This window comes from Panthera onca, chromosome D1 (genome assembly GCF_046562875.1).
Source record: "Panthera onca isolate mPanOnc1 chromosome D1, mPanOnc1 haplotype 2, whole genome shotgun sequence".
Classification (NCBI taxonomy): Eukaryota; Metazoa; Chordata; class Mammalia; order Carnivora; family Felidae; genus Panthera; species Panthera onca.
In genome coordinates, this window is record NC_138348.1 from 75,605,452 (window position 1) to 75,625,204 (window position 19,753).

Sequence of the window (19,753 nt, forward strand, 5' to 3'; positions counted from 1 at the left end):
ATTATACAATCAGTTAGCTGAAGTGAAACAGCAAAGGGAAGAGAAAGCAAAGCAAGATGCATATGCCCAAAACCGAGCAAGGGCAAAAGAATTTCATAAGGTGAGTGAGGCCCCCTATAATCTTTCCAGGTCCAGGGCACTGCAACTGTTAATTTAATTTTTCTATTCCCTCCACAGAAAACACTAGAGAAACTTCGAGCCAAAAATACATGCTGACTTTCTACAAAATGTGTAAAGATTCTTTGTTTAAATTATGTGTAACATAGGTGAAGTTATTTAAAGTCAATAAATTTTTATTTAAGAATTTTAACATGGGATTCCTTCCACTCCCGAGCACTGTCGTTCCTCCAAGTCAGAATCACATTCTTCAAAATAGCCCTGAGAACGAGAGTATACATTGGTTAAATTTGGGAGACATTTCTTTCCCACATGGCTGTAAAGGAGCTAAATCTTGTATCTCCTCAGGAAAACATAGCAACACTGAGTAACTATTATATCCTATGGAGAACTTCGATATCTGGTCACAGCGTTAAGGGCTCTTGGTTTTAGCCCCACAAGCCCTCTTTGAAATGACCTATAAATTAGACTTTTAAATTTTTTCAAATGTGTACATACCTTTTAAAAGGAACTTCTGTTCAATCCACAGTTGTCACCATCAGTCCTATCCTGTAGAAAAGGAATAGAAAAGTAAAACTCCATTTCCAGAGATGATCCTGTAAATAAAGCCAGTCTCCCTCTATTAGATCTATTATAATATTACAAGTTGCCCAGTTACTAGTAACAACAGAGATCTAGGCATGCACCATTCAAAATACTATGTACGGTCAGATGAGAATTTGAAATATAGCTGTTGTAAATGTTCCCAACAGGCTGAACGCTAGCAAAGTAGCATAAAGAAAGCCAACCTAGTGGAAGATTTTTTATGGTCATGTCCACAGCAAATGAGAAACTACATTCTCAAAGCCTTGGTAATGACCATTATACCATTAAAGATAAGATAAAGAACTAACTTGCCAGAGTTCTTTCCCTTGGGCTTCTTTAATCTCCACTTGAATATGGACATACTTCAGGAATTCCCCACCTATGGACGATTTTAAAGTTTAGACTAAATTTCTCAAAATGTGGTTTTAATTAGGTTCCAAAGTAGCCGGATACCCAGTTCTGAACTAATACGTATTGAAATTTCCAGGCTTAAAAATGCAGAGTTGGAATAATTAATTTTTCAACCCATTCCTTTTTTTTATGTTTTTTTTTGGGGGGGGGGGGAGGGGCCAAGAGGAGGGAGACACACTTCAAGCTCTGATCTGTCAGCACAGAGCCCAACGCGGAGCTCAAACTCATGAACCACAAGATCATGACCTGAACCAAAGTTGGACACTCAACTGACTGAGCCACCCAGGCGCCCCCACTTATTTTTTAAATATTGTATTTATTTTGGGAAGAAAGAACATGCCAGTGCGGGAGGGGCACGAGAGAGAGGGATAGAGGATCCCAAGCAGGCTCAGCACTTATCAGCCCAGAGCCCGAACTCAAATACACCAACCATGAGGTCATGAGCTGAAGTCACTGAACTGACAGAGCCATCCAGTGTCCCCCAGATTTCATTTAGATGGATGTTCAGAAAGGCTACTTTCATTCAGCCCAGTCAGAGCAGTTGAACATTTTGCCCATCATCATAACATCACAAATCACTGGCAAGTTGTATAAACACACGTTAATATCTAGGGGTTTTTTTTTTTTTTTTTTTAATTAGGATACAATAAACCACCAGGATTAGCTGTTGCCAAAATTAGGTAAACCAAAGCATTAGGAACATTAAGGAAGTGTTATGAAAGAAAAAGCTTTCAACTTCTGTAAGATTGGGCACTTGAGGGGAAATCTTACCTGCAATCTTTGGGATCCAGTTTTTTTTTTTTTTTTACTTTAGGGCCCTAGAAATCAAGTTTTAAGAATTACACTGATTGCTGTTTTGGCAAATGATCTATAAAATTGTTATCCCTTAATTGCTTCCAATATGGGAAAGTCTTGTTATTTCCACTCCACTTGTTATTTCCACAGGCCTAGCAGAAAATGTTACAGGTCTCATTGTCACCACTGCAATAAACTTGCTGTGATGCAAGCATTACCTGTGTCTCAATGTAGCCACATTAACAATTCCTGGACACCATGAATGATAGTGCCCATTTCCACCTTAGAATGAATGAGGCTTTTAAAAATTTCCTCTCAAGCTTATGTATAAGCTATACAAAGGTTTCTGATTCTGTATAGAAGTCCTGTTTGCTAGCAATAAAAGCACCCACCAGAAGCAACCGAAATAGAAAGCCTTACATGTTTAGGGTCAGACTAGATGGACCCCTGGTTCTCAATTTCAAACACCCTAGAAAAAAAGAGAAGTGTTAGTTCCTATCAAAGATGATCTCGAATTCAGTAATACGAAAGACTATAGGAATACTGTTTCAATAAAAATACCAGGTTTAACATGCACGAAGCCAAGAAAACCAACGATGCCAGATACTGAATTGATATTGCACTGTCCTTTGAACACCCAGCAGGAACAAGCTGCTGAATGCAGATACCATGCAGTGCAATCATGACTGAATTGTAAACCCCTGTACTTCAAGGTTGCAATACCACTGAGAAACTTACCTCTAGAGATTTAAGTTCCTGTAATATGTAATTTGACTTTTATTCCTAATTTATCATTCCAATGAGGCAACTACATTAACTGCATCTGAAATTATAAATCTAGTCCCCATTATCTTTATCCTGTCTCTATACTATACATACGGAACTATTAAGTCAAATACTAAAAGAAATGATGCATTAGAAATCAAGATTGTGGCTTCTCAGATTGCTATTAGGCAGAATTTAAATTCAGTATCTGTACTGTAACATATCTAAATACACAGGTTATTAGGATGAACCATAGCAATGGTTTCATAAGGATACAAGACGGGAGGGGGCATTTTCATGTTATTCCCTAGACATGCAGTCTCCTCAGTTTGTCCAATTCGGTGTATAAATATCATGGCAAGTACCTTTGCCAAGATCTCGATACCTTTTTAATTTTAGAGAACACACAAGTGGGGGAGATGGGCAGAGGGAGAGAGAGAAAGAAAACCTCAAGCAGGCTCCACGCTCAGCGCAGAGCCTGACACAAGGCTCAATCCTATGACCCTGGGATCATGACCTGAGCCAAAATTGAGTTGGACTGCTCAACTGACTGAACCACCTAGGCACCCTAAGATCTAATACTTCTGTGGCATACCCAAATAACTACGAGGCACAACAGTAATGGGATACCGTACTCACAACTCACATTTTTTCAGTACTTTTGAATTCTTAATAAATTTCAACAAAAATTAAACATTCCACCTACCTCTAAACGTAAACAAGTTCAAATCATATTCACCCCTACAGATAAAATACCAAATAAAAGATTAAGAACAATTTAAATGTGTGATTAAAATCTAAAATAGGTGCTTAGCATCCAAATTGACAACCATGGGTTTTTTTTTTTTTTTAAGCTATTGTCAGCTCCGTCAGAATCAAGTTTTAGTTCATGTCTGTAATCATTCAGCAGTTGAACAGTTAAATTCATCATGTGAACTGTAACGGTGCCCCCAAGATTACACTGTCCCCAACAAAAACTTACCTAAACTAGCACGCCCTGAACTATACAGATTCTTGGGATACTCCAATACCTAAGATTTAAAATATATGACCATTAGGTCTTTCAATGTTTTAGCAGATAGATGTCTTGTAGTTCTTTCCCACAGATCTAACACATAGTTCTGTGAATAAAGGAAACCACACATATACTCTATGAGGCGTTTCCAACGATGTAGGTCTACAGAAAAAGCCCCATCGGGATAGACCTCAACCACTGTTTTACAGTTTTAAAACTGAAGATTCCACAAGAAAACAATTAGACCTGTGATCTGCTCTAAATCTGAGTTCAAAATTGTGCAAAAAGCCAAACATCCTATTTACAACAAACTTATTCCATAATTTAATCGCATAAGGATTTTCTGAATGGTTGGTTACCAGAGTGTATACTGAGATAGACATGCAAAGTACCAAGTAGCTATTCTAGAACCACCAAAGGAAAAAGATTTCCATGTCTCAAGTCTTGATTTTTACAAACTCCAATGAAATTCCCAGGATTACAGCAAAATGTTTAAGATTCTGCCTCATTTTAAGAACTACAGTTATTTGACTTAAAAAAATTTCAGGAAAATATTAATATGGCTGTACTTATGTTCTTCCCATTTAGGAATCCCTGGAAGATAATAAAACAAATTGGATGATTGTGAATTAACCTTTCCATCATTCAGATTTAGGAAATCTCGTGTAATCATTTCTAACATTACACTATTAGGTCCTAAACCTCATTTTAGATTATGCATTAGTTTAAGCTAACGCAGATGCTTAAAGTGGGAATATCCTGTATTCTGATTATTGCCTAACCTAAGTTACAGTTTGGGGACCCCTTCCTGCAAGTGAAGTAAAGCTTGCATTTGTCACTATAAAATGTATGAACTCAAATCTTTTTCTGAAATCACGTCATAGACAAAACTGGGCAAATGTCTTTCCACAATGAAACCTGTAGAGGTTTATATTATCTGATAAAGTACATTTAAACAAATCTGATCCAAAAATTCACCAAAAGACATTCCTTCACTGAAAGCAGAAGACGTACCTTTAAGTCCAGACATTGTGCTCTCAAATGAAAAGCCTACAACAAGAAGGCATCTTTGTTTTATGTCAACATTAAAACTGTAATACTAATTCACCATAGTTGAGAATTCCCTTTTGTCTTGTGCTTTAGTCATTCTACAGTCCTGAAACCAACTTTCAAGTTTATCAAACCCCCCACCATCACTTTAGTTGGTTGTAGGGATCTTGTTCCTTCTTACATGTATCAAAACTCATATTGAGCCATGAGTTCTGGGTTGCAAAAGAGGATTTATTTTCTGCACTTAGGTCTAAGTCTTTGTCCACAAAACTGAACAAAAACAAGCACAAGTGCAATCAATACAGCGTATTTAGTGGCATAATCAGCAATATACAGTGGTGATGAGAAGAAAATTGTAGTTGACACAGTCTAGGTAGTTAGGAAGTTCTTATTACAGTAACACGTTTGACACTAAAAGTCTTTGTTTGAATAAAACTGGGATAAAAACGGCTTCAGGTATCCTGAGGAGATGTCAATCATTAGTGATTACATTTATAATAAAGGTTTTCAGGAGATAATTTCCATACTTCTTTGCTCAAAATGACACCTTTAAGCTCTTGCTCTGAAACAAAGTATGGGCAAAAACAGTAGGATCCTGGTTTATTATTTATCAGGTGATTATTTTTGCTATACAAGCCTTAATTCTCTTCTACATGTAAACTATTCCACAGCTTTAAAATGCTTTTCCTGATAATTCAGAGTTTCACTAATTTGTTCAGGTTCTTTTTATTTTCTCCTTAGATTCATTTTTATCACTGACATATATATTTGCATTTATCATCTTTATTTTCTACGAAAAGCTGTTTTTCTCTGTGCTGTTTACCTTAACATTCATATTCCTATCTCCTTTTCAGGCCATTCTATCCTCTGTCCAATGTTTTTGGACCTTGATGTTCTCCTTTTAGACACAGCTGCTTCTTCGGTATATTCCTCTTGTTCTAAATACACATTCTTCTTCTTTGGTACTTCAGAACTTACTATGAAATAATTATGGTCCTGCATAAAAAACATCCATATTGAGCAACAACTAAATTTTACTGCTTTTGTTATCTCACATAACTCTAGGTTACTGAAAAAACCTGGAGACGGTCTAAATGTTAAAAACCCAAATTCAGCTTCTTTTCCTCACTAGACATCCTAATAGCAATTACTGAAAAGCCCATGTTCTCACCAGGTAAGTATCCAAATAATCCCTATTTTTATTTCCTGCACCAAATCTATTGAGCTTTTCAAAAACTAAATTCAGAATCTAAGACAGTTAACTAGTAGAATAAATTCTTCCTGTACCAACTGCTATTCTAAGACGAAATGAGACAAAAATGTCACTTACCACCAATTTGATATCACATTCGTCATCATGTTCAAGATTTGTTGCAAGATCATCCTCTACTCTGTAACATTAAAATATATCCTCACTCAGATGACAAAAACTTCTAGAACCCATTAGTAGTATACTATCATGACGTACAACTGAAACATCAATACTAATTAAAAAGAAAATTTACGCTATCATGTGTAACACCCCAAAATGGATGTCTCGTGTGCCAAACTCATAGCTCAACTACCAACCCAAATGGTTTACTGTAAAATATAAACAAATTGATAGCATGATATGGAACATTAAAGTTCAAAAACATTTAATTCGACAAAACCTATGACCAAAATTATTTCACGTGAGTAAACTTACTCTGACTCAATAGGAGAGAGAGATCCATCATCATCCAAGTATTTATATCTACGACTGTCAAAATCTTCTTTTTCTAAATCTTCACCAACATTCATTTGTTTCAAGGATTCCTTGAGGTAGTATTCATACTTCAGCTTTTCAAGGTAGTTGAAAAATCCTCTTGCCACTGCTTGCTACATAAAAACGCTGTATTGTAAGTAATGGCCTCACAAAATAAAAAACTTTCCTGACTCAGCAGATGCCTTATGTTCCAAAATAGAAAGGATCCCTCTGCTAAAAACTCTTATATGATCTTGATTTAGTTACTCTGCCATATGTGGACCACATATGCCAGATGCTGGTTTTAAAAGGAATTCATGGTCTACCTAGCACATTACCAAATTTACCTACGTTGGTATACCAAGAAAACCTGAGCACAAATCTTGTTTCCATTAAAAAATGTCTTTAGAAGCTCCCAAAGAAACAAATCTCTATAAGAGAATTAGCTTAAAACAAAAGCTTAGAGAATATTCTTTCAAATATATCATCAACTCTAGAGCAAGAGACTTATGAATTATGCAGTCATTTAACTAAAATATTTGAGAGTTTACTGCTAAGTAATTGTTGGGCAGTTCTATCAGAAATTGAGTATTTGGTATCAGAAGAAAATGGCCTATTCTAAAGCCACTGCACATGGAAGGTGTGGATAGGTTTGGCTTAGGTTACCATAAAACCACTGGGAATCATTTCAGTTTTAGGAATGTTTAAAGGCCTGATTAAATCAAGTGATTTTATATAAACAGCCTTGAAACACCTCATATATGGATATGTTCACTGAACAGACCAGTGAAGAATCCACCCAGGAACCCAAGTGGTATTTGTGCTGAAGGATGGGTTGTGGTCTTGAAGTGGCAGTTAGTACAGAAGAGTATTAACAAAGTTGCAGATTTTATGTTCCAGGTACATCTCAATTCTAAAAGTGGCCACCAAGGGGAGCCTGGGTGGCTCAGTTGGTTGAGAATCTAATTCTGGATTTAGGCTCAGGTCATGGGAGACTGGCTGTAGATTACTGCTAGAAAGCCTAAGACTGACTGCAGATAACTTCTACAGTGAAAACTACTTCTGGGAATGGAATATAAAAAACAAGAACCACAAGTCTTAACTCTGTTCAAGAAAGACCATGCTTATAGCTGTGCCAATATTAGACATGAATTCCTTACACATTTTGTCACCTACAAACACAAGTAGTTAACTCTGGAAGAGACTACCAAAAGAATAGAGAGATACAGTTGAAAGCAAAGTATTGTCTGACCTTATTTATCCTAAATCAAGCAGGGCTAAGTTCTAGAGAAATCTAAATCCAGACATCTCCTGGAATGCTTGTGTCAAACTCCCTGGAACGGGGCTGGCAAACGTTGAGATTGAGCCCCACATTTTTCCGGCTCACCACTGACAGCAGAGACTGCTTGGGATTCTCTCTCCTCCTCTCTATACCTCTCCCCAGCTCGCTTGTGGGCTCCTTCACTCAAAAATAAACTTTACAGGGGCACCTGGGTGGCTCAGTTGGTTGAGCGGTTGACTTCAGTTCAGGTCATGATCTCACAGTTGATGAGTTCGAGCCCTGCGTAGGGCTCTGTGCTGACTGCTGGGAGCCTGGAGCCTGCTTGGGATTCTGTGTCTCCCTCTCTCTCTGTCCCTCCCCCACTCATGCTCTGTCTCAAAAGTAAACATTTAAAAAAATAAACTTTTCAAAAAAGGGGGGGGGGGCACTTAAAAGTGGCCAACAAATCATTTCAGGCATTTTGGCTATGTGTATCCACATTTATAAAATACTGACCTCAAAGGTTAAAATCTTCCTCCAAGGTAGTGGTTTTCTTCCATTCTCTGATTCTACAAATGGGAACCCAGATCCTTTGTCTCTAACTTGTTTCCTATTTATTTGGGAGCGTCTAGTATTTTTTCTTCCTTTTGGTCTTCCCCTTGGTCTTCCTGTTGGCTTGTATTTCCTCTTTTTACGTTTCTTTTTTTTGAATCTTTCAAAAATAGCTTTTAAAGTCAATGGTCTTGGTTCTAAAGATGAGTCACTAGAGGAATCCTTTGCTTGAACACTTTCAGGTGAATAAACAAATTTTCTGATAGGGTTTCTTTGCCTCGGTTTAGGTGAGGAAGGGACACACTGAGTTTTAAATAAGCTGCTACCAGATGAAGAATTATCACTGGAAAAAAAAAGGGGAAAAATTAATCACACCCTCTTATATTACTGAATACTGATTACTGTAATATACTTTTCTTCCACAGACCAAAAGCAGGAAAACATGTTCAGAATAATTTTTAAAAAGATGGGCTCATAACTAAGCCAACTATTTAGTTCTAACTACTGAAAATGGCCTATAGTGCCATGATCTCATAGCATTTACCAAAAAATGATCTTCCAAAAGAAAGAATATTAATTTCCAAAGACGGTCTTGTTTACTGCTAGAACTTGCTCTAAATAAAACTAGAGGAACAAAGTAAACATTTGACTTGAATACAGTATAAATGCCCATTTCATTTCTCTGTTAACTAGATATTTCCATCATATATATACATATACATGCCAGCATTCTCGATAATGTGCAGTATCACAAAGTAATTTTTAAGCAAGATCACCCACTGATGTCCATTGCCCGTTTCTAGGAGTAATTTCGTCAGGAAGAGACACCAAACTGGCCAAGAGTATTGCTTCCCTGGTTAAGAATGTGTCCCACTGTTAATTATATAAACAAGCCGAAGACCTGTAACAGGTTTTCCTTTTCTTTTCTAATTCTTGAAAATTGCCTTTACTGCTTACTAGGTAATTCAAATACAGTAAACATTGCCATCAAATTTAGTCAGCTTTGCGATAAAAATCTAGTAATGGCTGATTAAAAAACTTAAAAAGCACTTACCTGTGATTTTCAATTTCCACAGCTGAATCAGATGCCATTATAGGGTTCAGAGAATTCATTCCTGTTATGTATTCTCCAAGCCCCTCTCCAAATTATTCATCACTTATTACTTGCTTCAGATTTCCGACAACTCGGCAAACATGATGTGGCTTCTCCGAACGAATGCTAACATAAACAGCTATTATCTAAACAAAATTTCACGTAGTCAGATAATGCCATTTTATGTAAATTAAGGAAAAAATCAAATACAAGGCCTTTAATATTTTTATATAGGAACTATCCATTTCAAATCAAAAATTCTAAAATCTGGAAAGTGAATTCATGGTTTCCATCTTTCAGTTGTGTCTTCTCAATCTATCCAAGTGGAATAAGATTATAGTACATTTCCAAAAAAAAGTATTAAATATCTTCCCGTAATACAGAATGTAAATTCACTAGCCATATTGTGTGCAAGTATTAACACACCATTAATAGCCAAAAAGCCACTTGTTAAGAGCAGATGAGCACTCCCAGGAAAAACTACATACGAAGGCAAGAGGCAATGCTGCCTCAGCGTATCAGGAGAAATAATCCCCACGATTTACTATCAATCCAAACCGCTGGCCTCATTTTTTTATTTGTAGCCTCTTCTCATTCATACTGTGATTCCAAGTCACTGTGAAATTTCTACCTCGGCATATAGGATTTCCTGATAAGTCCTGAATTCTCAAACTTTTCAAGGCTAACAGACTACACAATGGAGCCCTTCATCTCTCTTGTTTTAATCTCCTTGGAAGCTCTTACAATAACAAAGCAAAAACTGTCTTATTAGTTTACTACCTCATCTCCCCCATAGGTGATGCCTAAATTCTTCCGCTCTTGTGTTTAGTCTTTATTTGGGAAGGACAACTGAGTAAGGAAGAAAGGAATCCTAGAATTAAATGGCAAAATATCTCAACTCAGGAAATCCTTAAGTCACACAGATCTTGTATCTGCAAAATACCCAACAGACTCGTGGTAATTTTCAGGATATGTCTTGTTGCACCTTGCATTTTCAAAATGCAAAATCTACGAATTCATGAATTGCTCAAAAACAGCAATTTAACAAAAATTGGGTCCAATGGCACTGATGGGATATACCGGAGGTTAAGTAAGCCTTTTAAATATCACAGTGGCATTAACTCAAAAACCACTTTTTCGGAAACGGTTTAGAAAGCATTCCTGGGGCCCCTGAGGGGCTCAGTCGGTTGTACACTTCAGCTCAGGTCATAATCTCACCGTTCCTGAGCTCGAGCCCCATCCTGTCTCCCGACTCTGCCACTCCCCTACTCGACACTCTCTCTCTCAAAAATAAATAGCCATTAAAATAAATTTTTAAAGAAAGCACTCCTAAGTGTCGCTTCCGTCCCACGATCTGGCGCTCTTGCGTGGTGGTAACAACCCCTTCAACCACTCACTATGCCTGACCTTAGAGCAGAATGTCTCCAGGAAGCACCCAACCTCATGCAAGGAAAATGGCGTCAGAAATGGTTACCTCGCAATTTACGAAGATTAACAAAACGTGTGCTCGCCCGTAATACTTAATTTTAACAACTTCACTAACATACAACGGAGCACGCCTACAAACGCGTAGATGTGGGCCGCCATCCAGCCACTAGGCCCACAGCCGCGAGCCCACCACGCTCAGGGCCTGCCTTCTGCGCTGTGGCTGCAACCTGCCGAGCAACGCGAGGATCCCGGGGAAACCTAGCTCCTCCCTCGCTCACCAGGCCCGGACGATCACGTCCTCTTCCTACCCACGCAAACTGGCAAATGGCTTGCACCAAGAGCGCCGGCTCGGCACGGGATGAGCAACCCAGGCCTCGGAGGTCCGCATCCAGCAACCTCCTGACCGCAGCACCGCAACGCGCCGAGGACCACCTACCTCCACGGCCTCTCGAAAGAAAAGAATGGCCCATCGCACCACCCAGCTAATAGTGGGCCCAAAATCTCGCGAGAACACTTTACGCCACGAGGAACGTGAAAGGTGGGAAGCAGCAAGATGCGGGAGCGCCATTTTGATCGCCGCGAGGGGCGGGGCGATTGGGGTGGGCGGTGCCTGAGCTCCCTAACGCGGAGGAGGCGGGGTTGACAGACGCATTTCTCGGGGTTCGGGAGTCGGCTCGGCTAACTGAATAGGTAAATGGAATAGCCAAGAACTTTTCGGCAAATGGGGTCAACTTTTCGGAGTGGGTGTGAACTGCCAGGAGGCAGCCACTCAGCCTGATCTGTTTCCGGTGTCTCGCATTTGCTGAGCCGCAGTCTGATTTCCTAAAGCCTGGTCGGGGGTGTGTGCGTGGAGGTGAGTGTGGTGCCGGCTGTGTTGTTAGATCTACTTCTGTCTTCAGAAATCTCTTCTGTGTGCAACTGTGACAGATCCCTGCCTTGACCGTGACTCAAAATGTGTAACCTTTGTACTGGAAGCCGGTGTTACTCCATTGCACACCCGGTTCCCCTCTCCACCTTTGGACTTGTTTTGTTAGCTCACTCTTTCCCTCCAAACTGAGGGTCAGCCTCCTGGAGCTGGGCAGCGTATCGCAAGAGACACCAGCGGTGGATTGTTTTTTTCTTCTGGGTTTTTGACTTCGTTCCCCGAACGGCTACTGAGTGTTAAAACAGTTTCAACTAGTCTAGTTTGGGTGGTTTTTTTTTTTTCTCCTAAAGGAGTTACAAAAAGGAATGAGCTGGTTTGGTGTGTCCACTTTCAGATCTCTTGTATCATATGATAGACCCGTAAAGTTGCCTAGTCCCGTAGAGTCAGTGTGATCTCAGGATTGAACAGACCTTGAAGGTAAACTGATCTCTTTACACAGTTTCTCTCTACATACTGAAAAATTCCAGGCATAAAAGTCGAATCCCTTAGGTAGGCGGGCATTTCCACAAGTCTATGAATTACTTGGAAACGCCACGACAGGTATGGTCGTGTTACTCGCTGTTATATTTGAGAGCAGCCCTGGCCATGTAATTTGTGAGACTGAGTACAAAATAAAAATACAGGCTCCCTTGTTCAAACAGGGCGAAGCGCCACTGAAGGTACTAAAAAGTAAGCTCTCTCCTTTCTTCTGTAGTATCTCCTTTGGCTTGTCACAGTGTTTCAACTAATAGCATCAACTTTCTATTAATTATAACAGCATGTTAGTATTCATTTGTTAATAGAAATTTGCTATTTAATGTCAAAATAAAAATTTGGGGGCGCCTGGGTGACTCAGTCTGTTAAGCATCGGACTTCGGCTCGGGTTATGATCTCCCAGTTGGTGAGTTCAAGCCCGATGCATTGGGCTCTGTTGCTGACGGTTTGCAGCCTGGAGCCTGCTTCAGATTCTGTGTCTCTGTCTCTCTTTCTCTGCCCACCTCCCACCCCCACCCCCATTTGCGCTCGGTGGCTCTCTCAAAAATAAATAAACATTAAATTTTTTTTTAATTTAAATTATTAGCATGTTTTACTTCTTCTATCGTGCAATGCCAGTTTTAAATACAGATGAAATAAGTCAACTCGTATGCAGAATTGCTTAAATTTCACAATATGTATTTTGTAGCTCATACAAACATGTATTTTGTTCTTACCAGAACAGTGGAAACTGCACAAAACTAACCTATATTTTTTTTACTTCTTGATGTATGCAACACCAACACTATGGAATCTGGGGACCTTAAGTCTTGTCTCCCTGAACTCCCACAGGTGGTGGGTCCACTAGATTTCTGTGTTCTTGGGGCTTCACAAATGCATTATGGGAGTGAAGTAGCAAGGAATGGTGGTGGTGGACATGCCCGATGCACCTCCGGCCTCTGATCCTGCACGTGCTCCATTGTCCTAGTGGTCCTAAAAGTTCAAATATAAAGTTAAGAATTGCAGGGTGGTGGACAGCAGAGCACTAAACCAAGTGCCATTCTGAATACATGGCCCTGTGCAATTATACTGGTTGCACACCCAACAAGCCAGCCCTATCCCAGAGACTTATGTGTCTGACACGTTGTAACGTTCAATAAATAGTTAAGGCTGAAATGGTGCCCACTCGGAAGACGGATAAGAGAGCCCTAGTCCTATCTTCAAAGAGATCGCTGCCTAGCCGGAAGAGACAAAGCAAACAGATGACACCTCTGAGTGCTCTCAAGATGACTGTATGCAAATTCTTCCGTCTGTGAGCTGAGCTGTGTCATTCTATCTCAGGTTAACCTCGGAGTTCTGGCTTTACAGTGGGCTACATTTGATTTTCAATTATTTTTTTTTTAATCTTTCTTTTAATAGCTCGGTGATCTCAAATAATACATTCTCTCTGGCCTATTCCTCTTTTGTAGAATGAGAAATGTATTATCTCTTTGGAGTGAGAGGCTTTGAGAGAATGTAAAGTGGCATATCGTACGTACCTGTTAATATAGCATGCACTCAATAAAAAGTTATCAGCTTGGTTGCTACAGTTGTTCTACCCTGTTAGGCATTGTCTCTGCAGTTCCACTTACCCAACTGCCTTCTGTTTATATTTTTTCCATCTCTAGGCCCTACTGCTGGGCCACTGACTCCCAGCAATGGAATCTGGAGGGTAAATATCCTGTGCTCCCAAAGCTGTCCTCCTAGAGCCACTCTTGAGTTTGTATTAGAACCTTTTTTTTTTTTTTAATGTTTATTTATTTTTGAGAGAGAAACAGAGGATCTGAAGTGGGCTCTGTGTGGAAAGCAGAGCTCGAACTCACAAACCATGAGATCATTACCTGAGCCAAAGTCGAACGCTTAACGAAATGAGCCACCCGGGTGCCCCTGTATTAAAACTTTTCTGGAGTTCCTGGGTGGCTCAGTCAGTTAAGCTTCTGACTTCTGCTCAGGTCATGATCGCTCAGTTCGTGAGCTCAAGCCCCACGTCAGGCTCTGTGCTGACAGCTCAGAGCCTGGAGCCTGCTTCAGATTCTGTCCCCCTCTCTCTCTGCCCCTCCCCTGCTCACACTCTGCCTCTTTCTCAAAAATAAACATTAAAAAAAAAAACCTTTTCTAACCCCTTTCTCTCATCACTCCCAACTCCAACCTCCAGCCCTACCTCCCACATAAACACTTAAACACACACTACCACTGCCTTCTGGGCTGTTGGCTAACCTGAAGTTCTACATTTCCAAACCAATTATTCAGCTGTAGCCTCCTGGGTTTGGACTTTGTTTCTGTTTTGGTGAGGAAAGAAAAACAAACAAACAAAAAAAAAAACGACAACAAAAAAAAACCCTGACCTTTTCAAGGTAGCACAAAGTATAAAATCAGGATTATATTTGAATTTAAACTTGTCTTTATTATTCCTACTATAAATAAAAATATCTAGAGTGCTTTTATTTTCCTCATTATAAATATAGTATTGAGCAGATTTTGACATGTTCTTGATTATTACTTGCTGCTTTCTGAAAAAACGTAAGATGTTAACATTTGGAAAATCTAGGTGAAGGTATACAGGAATATCTGTGTGTGTTTTCTGTCCATCTGAAATTAATTTCCAGAGAAAAAGTTAAAATGTCTCATTCCTGAACAATTATAAATTGTTCAACTGAAAAACATGCTTGAGATCATTGAAATATGATTATATAGGACTCAGGGCCCATAATCAACAGTTTATATTTTATTTGGGAGACTAGATTATGCATATAATTAAAGGGTAATAAAAGTTGGTATTTGATGAAGTACTTATGTGAACGTTAAGTCCTACATGTATGCGCTAGCATGTTTGTTGAGGATATGTTGTTTGAAGTCACCACCAAAACCAGAAGCCCAGTTTCTAAGAAACCTGCGAAACTTTGGAAAATTTAAAAAAAAAAAAAAAAATGGGGGGGGGAGGGAGAATTTTTCAAGTGATGTTGAAAGACCACCTTCCACTTACTAAGCAAGCCTGTATCGGAGACTGTTCAGATTAATAATTAATGAGATGTTCCATTAACAATTTTAATGAGAATCTGAATAGTGCTCTTAGAAACACCCTTAAGAATGTTACCAGCATTCTTTGTTGCAGTTGGCCTAGAGCGGGATCCCCTGCCCACCTTACATTATTTTTGCTTGGGTTTTAGGGTTTTTTTTTTTCCCTTCATTTTATTTACCTCCCTCTGCTTGCACGCTTCATCACCTCACCTGAACTCTTAAGGTAAGATACTAATCTCTGTGTATATATGTTTCCCTATTGTAAAATATACTTAGCATATATTTTTAAAACATCAAACTATAATCAGGTTAGAATAATTGAACGTTAAAGCTGCTTACCAAGAAAGTATGTTTATTTGTAAGTAAAAGTAATACTTTGAATTTCAGTAGCTACTTGTTTGCAGAATTTTGCACTTAGTAATTTAAAATTTCTTTTGTAAAAGTGGTAGTCTAAGAAACTTGTTTAATTTTTAGCCTATATGTCAAATATGGAAGACACAAATTATCTATGAGAGAATTAATTCCTTGAGCATCTTATACTGTTATCTCTAACCGTTTAAACAGTTATCTATAAACCTTAAAACCTACTTTTTGCCTCAGGACCTATATTCCTTAGATCAACCATTAGAAAACTACGTGTTAAATTCACATATATGACTAAAGAATCATGTGCCTTCTTGGTTTGGCATTTCCTCTTGTCTATTTTAAGTGTTGACTGTTTAAAGAATCAGTATTAAAAAAGGTTACTTGTGCATTTCTCGCTTGGAATATTAAATACCAGAAGTTGTGATTGCCTTTCTATGAGGATAGAAACCCAAATGCCCTTCTGCCCTTTTTATATAACTGAACTCTTAGTGTTTCTTTCCAGAACAACAGCTGTTCATGCTTCGTTTACGGGGAACTCTTGTGACCATTAGCCTCCCATAGCTTTATGTGTACATCCTTGCACCTCAAGAAGAAATGGCTTGCGCTGAGTATTCTTTTCACGTGCCAAGTCTTGAGGAGCTTGTTGGAGGTAAATACAATAGTACCTGAAGGGTTTTTAAATCATTCTAAGGAAAGCAATTAAAAATAAAAATATTGTAAGACATAATTTATGTGATAGTGTTTTCAATGCAGAGCTCATTTTCCTTTTCGGTGTCTCTCCTGTACTATTTTTTTTTTTTTTTAATTTTTTAACATTTATTTATTTTTGAGACAGAGAGAGACAGAGCATGAACGGGGGAGGGTCAGAGGGAGGGAGACACAGAATCCGAAACAGGCTCCAGGCTCTGAGCCCTCAGCACAGAGCCCGACACGGGGCTCGAACCCACGGACAGTGAGATCATGACCTGAGCCGAAGTCGGACACTTAGCCGACTGAGCCACCCAGGCGCCCCATCTCCTGTACTATTTTTATTGAGAAAGTCCAAACTTATGCCCCTCCAAAAAAAAAAAAAAAAAAAAAGTAAACTCACCACTTGAAGATTCTTGTTAAGATACCAACCTTACAGAGTGAAAATGAATATAGTAATCCAATATTTAAGTATGTGTGATGCCCGAAAAGTCACACCGTTTCAGCTTTTTACCAGTTACAATATTCTTTAAGTATAAAATCTGTGGTATATTAACCATGTTCCTAACATTACTACTTTTTCCCCTTCTCCTGATATGATAGACTGCCAATGAACTCGCTTAGATTTCTGTATATATTTTTCTGCATTTCCCCTTGTTCAAATAGGAATTTAAGGCAGCTTCGCAAGATGAATTAGGTGGGGTGACAGATAAGAAAAAGAAAGTAAAAATAGGACTATGAAATGAAGCCAGCAATAGTACTAAGCCAAAACCGTATAGCCTGTCAGAAAGCTAACATTTGATTGATGGCCTCTAGCTTGTATTCTGACGGCGAGTATAAAACCTACCCTTACTGGGGCGCCTGGGTGGCTCAGTCGGTTAAGCGGCCGACTTTGGCTCAGGTCACGATCTCGTGGTCTGTGAGTTCGAGTCCCACGTCGGGCTCTGTGCGGACAGCTCAGAGCCTGGAGCCTGCTTCACATTCTGTGTCTCCCTCTCTCTCTGACCCTCCCCTGTTCATGCTCTGTCTCTCCCTGTCTCAAAAATAAATAAAACGTTAAAAAAAAGTTTAAATTAAAAAAATAAATAAATAAATAAAGAAAAATAAAACCTACCCTTACTTTTCAAAGTGCACCCATCCTGACAGTTCATCTGTCTTCCTGGTTAAGGTTGAAGTCAAGAAGCGTACTCGGGTTTTGCTTGGTTGTGACTCTCCTCTTCTGACCTTCCTAGTTTTTCCTCAGTTGGATGGCGGCTAACAAATCATCTATATGACTAGTATTCTTTGTCTGTATTATCTTTCTGTAAGTCTTTCTGTCTTCCCTGTTAGGAGAGGACAGCTAGGAATCTTTTCTTTGAGGGCCTTTCTACATCTATCTTCGCTTGTGTGTCTGTGTTTCTATACGTTCTTTCTATATGTACAGGATATTTTCAGTACAAAATAGATTGGAATCTAAGTTTTTTGGCTTGCAATTGATTTTCAATTTTACATAAAGTCCTACAGCAAGAATTTGGTCTCTTTGAAATCGGTAAAAAATAGATTTAACTGTATTTCCACATGCTGAAATATTATAATTTACATATTGATAAGTCTGCTGTCATTAGTTTAGCTAGGGGAATTTTCCAGGCAATTTGGTTTCTGTTTTCATATGGATAAAAGATCTGGTATGGAATGTCTATGTGGCTAGATTTCATGTGACTTCATGTTTTGGAGAGGTTGATTCTACAAAACTTAAACTAATGACTGACACTAATCAGAGAAGTTTTTATGGAAACTTTCCATCCTTAGAAGTACATTGCTCCTAGCATTATAAGTTTGAAATATGTTTCTTTTTTCCCTTTTTGTATTGAGTTACAATATGTCTGCAGTAAAGTGCACTAATCTTAAGTGTACATCTTGATGAATTTTAACATGCTTACACTCATGTCACTACCACCCAGACTGAGATATAAAATACTTCGTCATTCCAGAAGACTCCTTCAGGTATTTAGCCAGTCACTATCTCTACCTAAAGAGGTAACCACCGTTCTGACTTCTGTCACCTTAGATGAGTTGCCCGATTTTGAAGTAAGTGTAAGTGAAGTCCAATAAAGTCTTTTGTGTCTTACTCCTTTTGCTCAACGTTTTCTCTTCAAGTGTCCATGAAGTTGTTACATGTAATTGCTTACTGTCTAACAATTTAAATATAGACATTTCAATAGGTCTTTGAAATTCTGTCTGCAAAAGAAAAGTAGTCCTCACCTTAGTGCAGTGTTTAAATCTCTACAGATCTATAGTGATTTTGATGGGGATTATTTGTGTTTAATTCTGTCTTGTGATTAATTGTGTGTTGGTGTCTAATTATATTAATTAATAAGACCTTGTGATTGTGTGTCTAATGTCTAGTTATATTCATTAGTAAGACCATTTCCCTCTTTTTTTTAATGCTTATTTATTTTTGAGAGAGAGAGAAAAAACGCAGGTGGGGGAAGGGAAAAGAGAGAGGGAGACACAGAATCCGAAGCAGGTTCCAGGCTCCAAGCTGTCAGCACAGAGCCCAATGTGGGGCTCAAACCCAAGAACCGTGAAATCATGACTTGAGCCCAAGTCGGACGCTTAGCCAACTGAGCCACCCAAGCGCTCCTCTCTCTCTCTCTCTCTCTCTCTTTTTTTCTAATTAAAGTAAGCCCTGCCCAACATGGGGCTTGAACTCATGACCCCAAGATGAAGAGTCCCTTGCTCTACCAACTGAACCAGGCCCCTCCCCTTGCCCTCTCCCTCCCCCGCCTTTTAATTATACAAATTTAGACTGAGAGCGTGATACCCAAAATGTTGAGGGAAGGTTTGCTATATGGTGGCAAATTTTTACCTGATGTTAACCCTTTTCCTTTTCTGTCAGTTCTGCAGAAGGGCCTCAAAGATAACTTTGCTGATGTCCAGGTGTCTGTGGTCGATTGCCCTGATTTGACTAAGGAGCCATTTACCTTTCCTGTAAAAGGTAAACAGTTTTTGCAATTCACTTTTTTCAGTCCCCATCTTCTTCTGAAACTAAAATTATTATGAAGGATTGTCTTAAATTACCTACAAATAAAGGATATTGTCCCAAATTTTAGACTAAATTGTGCTGAATTTCTGTGCAGTTTTCTTAAATTGAGCAAATTTCGTTTTATTCCTTTGTGGGAAAATGCTGTTTTATGCACATATGTTATTTTCACAGGTTCTATCATCGATATTCTGTAGGCTAGAATCCTTGATATCACATGAGAGTTTTGTTTTTTAACTGTTGGAGCAACTGTTAAGGAAATGTCAATTTCGCTGTTTATATTTATTTATTCAAGACCAGAAGGAATCCTGAAAGCCTTGTATTTGAGTCATCTGTTAAATTCTTATTTGCCAAGTGATCATCCAGCCGATGTTTAAAGTAAGAAGGAAGGGAAAAAATATTGGTTGAGTAAATATAATTTGTATGATAGATAAACACCTATATT

General features: G+C 38.8%; 3 protein-coding genes and 8 non-coding genes across 41 annotated transcripts in view; 2 read left to right on the top strand and 9 right to left on the bottom strand.

Annotated features, from left to right (window-relative positions):
* The window catches only part of CEP295 (centrosomal protein 295), a 55,211-nt gene extending 54,901 nt beyond the window's left edge, over positions 1–310 (top strand). For 8 of the 9 annotated variants that reach the window (XM_060605338.3, XM_060605337.3, XM_060605340.3 and 5 more), the window contains one exon: positions 1–310. In XM_060605338.3, coding sequence (XP_060461321.3) covers positions 1–157 — 157 coding nt within the window. In that variant the 3' untranslated portion in view covers positions 158–310. The other variant, XM_060605341.3, reaches the window with a different exon arrangement.
* TAF1D (TATA-box binding protein associated factor, RNA polymerase I subunit D) lies at positions 268–11,349 on the bottom strand. 20 transcript variants are annotated; one of them, XM_060605367.3, is made up of 14 exons: positions 11,235–11,349; positions 9,332–9,516; positions 8,242–8,620; positions 6,426–6,598; positions 6,069–6,129; positions 5,562–5,734; positions 4,703–4,738; positions 3,656–3,704; positions 3,380–3,414; positions 2,329–2,377; positions 1,885–1,931; positions 1,011–1,081; positions 616–666; positions 268–378 (listed from the first exon to the last, which is right to left on the bottom strand). In XM_060605367.3, the coding sequence occupies exons 2-6, from the start codon at positions 9,388–9,390 to the stop codon at positions 5,570–5,572; spliced, it is 837 nt and encodes a 278-aa protein (XP_060461350.1). In that variant the 5' UTR covers positions 9,391–9,516; positions 11,235–11,349; the 3' UTR covers positions 268–378; positions 616–666; positions 1,011–1,081; positions 1,885–1,931; positions 2,329–2,377; positions 3,380–3,414; positions 3,656–3,704; positions 4,703–4,738; positions 5,562–5,569. The 20 variants fall into 20 exon arrangements, with proteins under 20 accessions (XP_060461350.1, XP_060461356.1, XP_060461357.1 ...); XM_060605373.3 differs by lacking the exon at positions 4,703–4,738; XM_060605374.3 differs by lacking the exon at positions 3,656–3,704.
* LOC132662645 (small nucleolar RNA SNORA25) lies at positions 450–576 on the bottom strand. The gene has a single exon (XR_009602660.1). It is a non-coding gene; the product is annotated as a small nucleolar RNA SNORA25 (small nucleolar RNA).
* Positions 855–978, bottom strand: LOC132662652 (small nucleolar RNA SNORA32). Its single transcript, XR_009602667.1, has one exon. It is a non-coding gene; the product is annotated as a small nucleolar RNA SNORA32 (small nucleolar RNA).
* Positions 1,612–1,684, bottom strand: LOC132662643 (small nucleolar RNA Z40). Its single transcript, XR_009602658.1, has one exon. It is a non-coding gene; the product is annotated as a small nucleolar RNA Z40 (small nucleolar RNA).
* On the bottom strand, positions 2,069–2,208 carry LOC132662647 (small nucleolar RNA SNORA1). The gene has a single exon (XR_009602662.1). It is a non-coding gene; the product is annotated as a small nucleolar RNA SNORA1 (small nucleolar RNA).
* Positions 2,450–2,587, bottom strand: LOC132662644 (small nucleolar RNA SNORA8). Its single transcript, XR_009602659.1, has one exon. It is a non-coding gene; the product is annotated as a small nucleolar RNA SNORA8 (small nucleolar RNA).
* Positions 3,538–3,610, bottom strand: LOC132662663 (small nucleolar RNA SNORD5). The gene has a single exon (XR_009602678.1). It is a non-coding gene; the product is annotated as a small nucleolar RNA SNORD5 (small nucleolar RNA).
* LOC132662653 (small nucleolar RNA SNORA18) lies at positions 3,754–3,884 on the bottom strand. The gene has a single exon (XR_009602668.1). It is a non-coding gene; the product is annotated as a small nucleolar RNA SNORA18 (small nucleolar RNA).
* On the bottom strand, positions 4,905–5,033 carry LOC132662657 (small nucleolar RNA SNORA40). The gene has a single exon (XR_009602672.1). It is a non-coding gene; the product is annotated as a small nucleolar RNA SNORA40 (small nucleolar RNA).
* BKGD (beta-keto-L-gulonate decarboxylase) overlaps positions 11,223–19,753 on the top strand; it is a 22,735-nt gene continuing 14,204 nt past the window's right edge. Inside the window, exons 1-3 of one of the 4 annotated variants that reach the window (XM_060605354.3) lie at positions 11,223–11,336; positions 16,102–16,248; positions 19,165–19,263. In XM_060605354.3, coding sequence (XP_060461337.3) covers positions 16,194–16,248; positions 19,165–19,263 — 154 coding nt within the window. In that variant the 5' untranslated portion in view covers positions 11,223–11,336; positions 16,102–16,193. The other 3 variants (XM_060605352.3, XM_060605353.3, XM_060605351.3) reach the window with 3 other exon arrangements.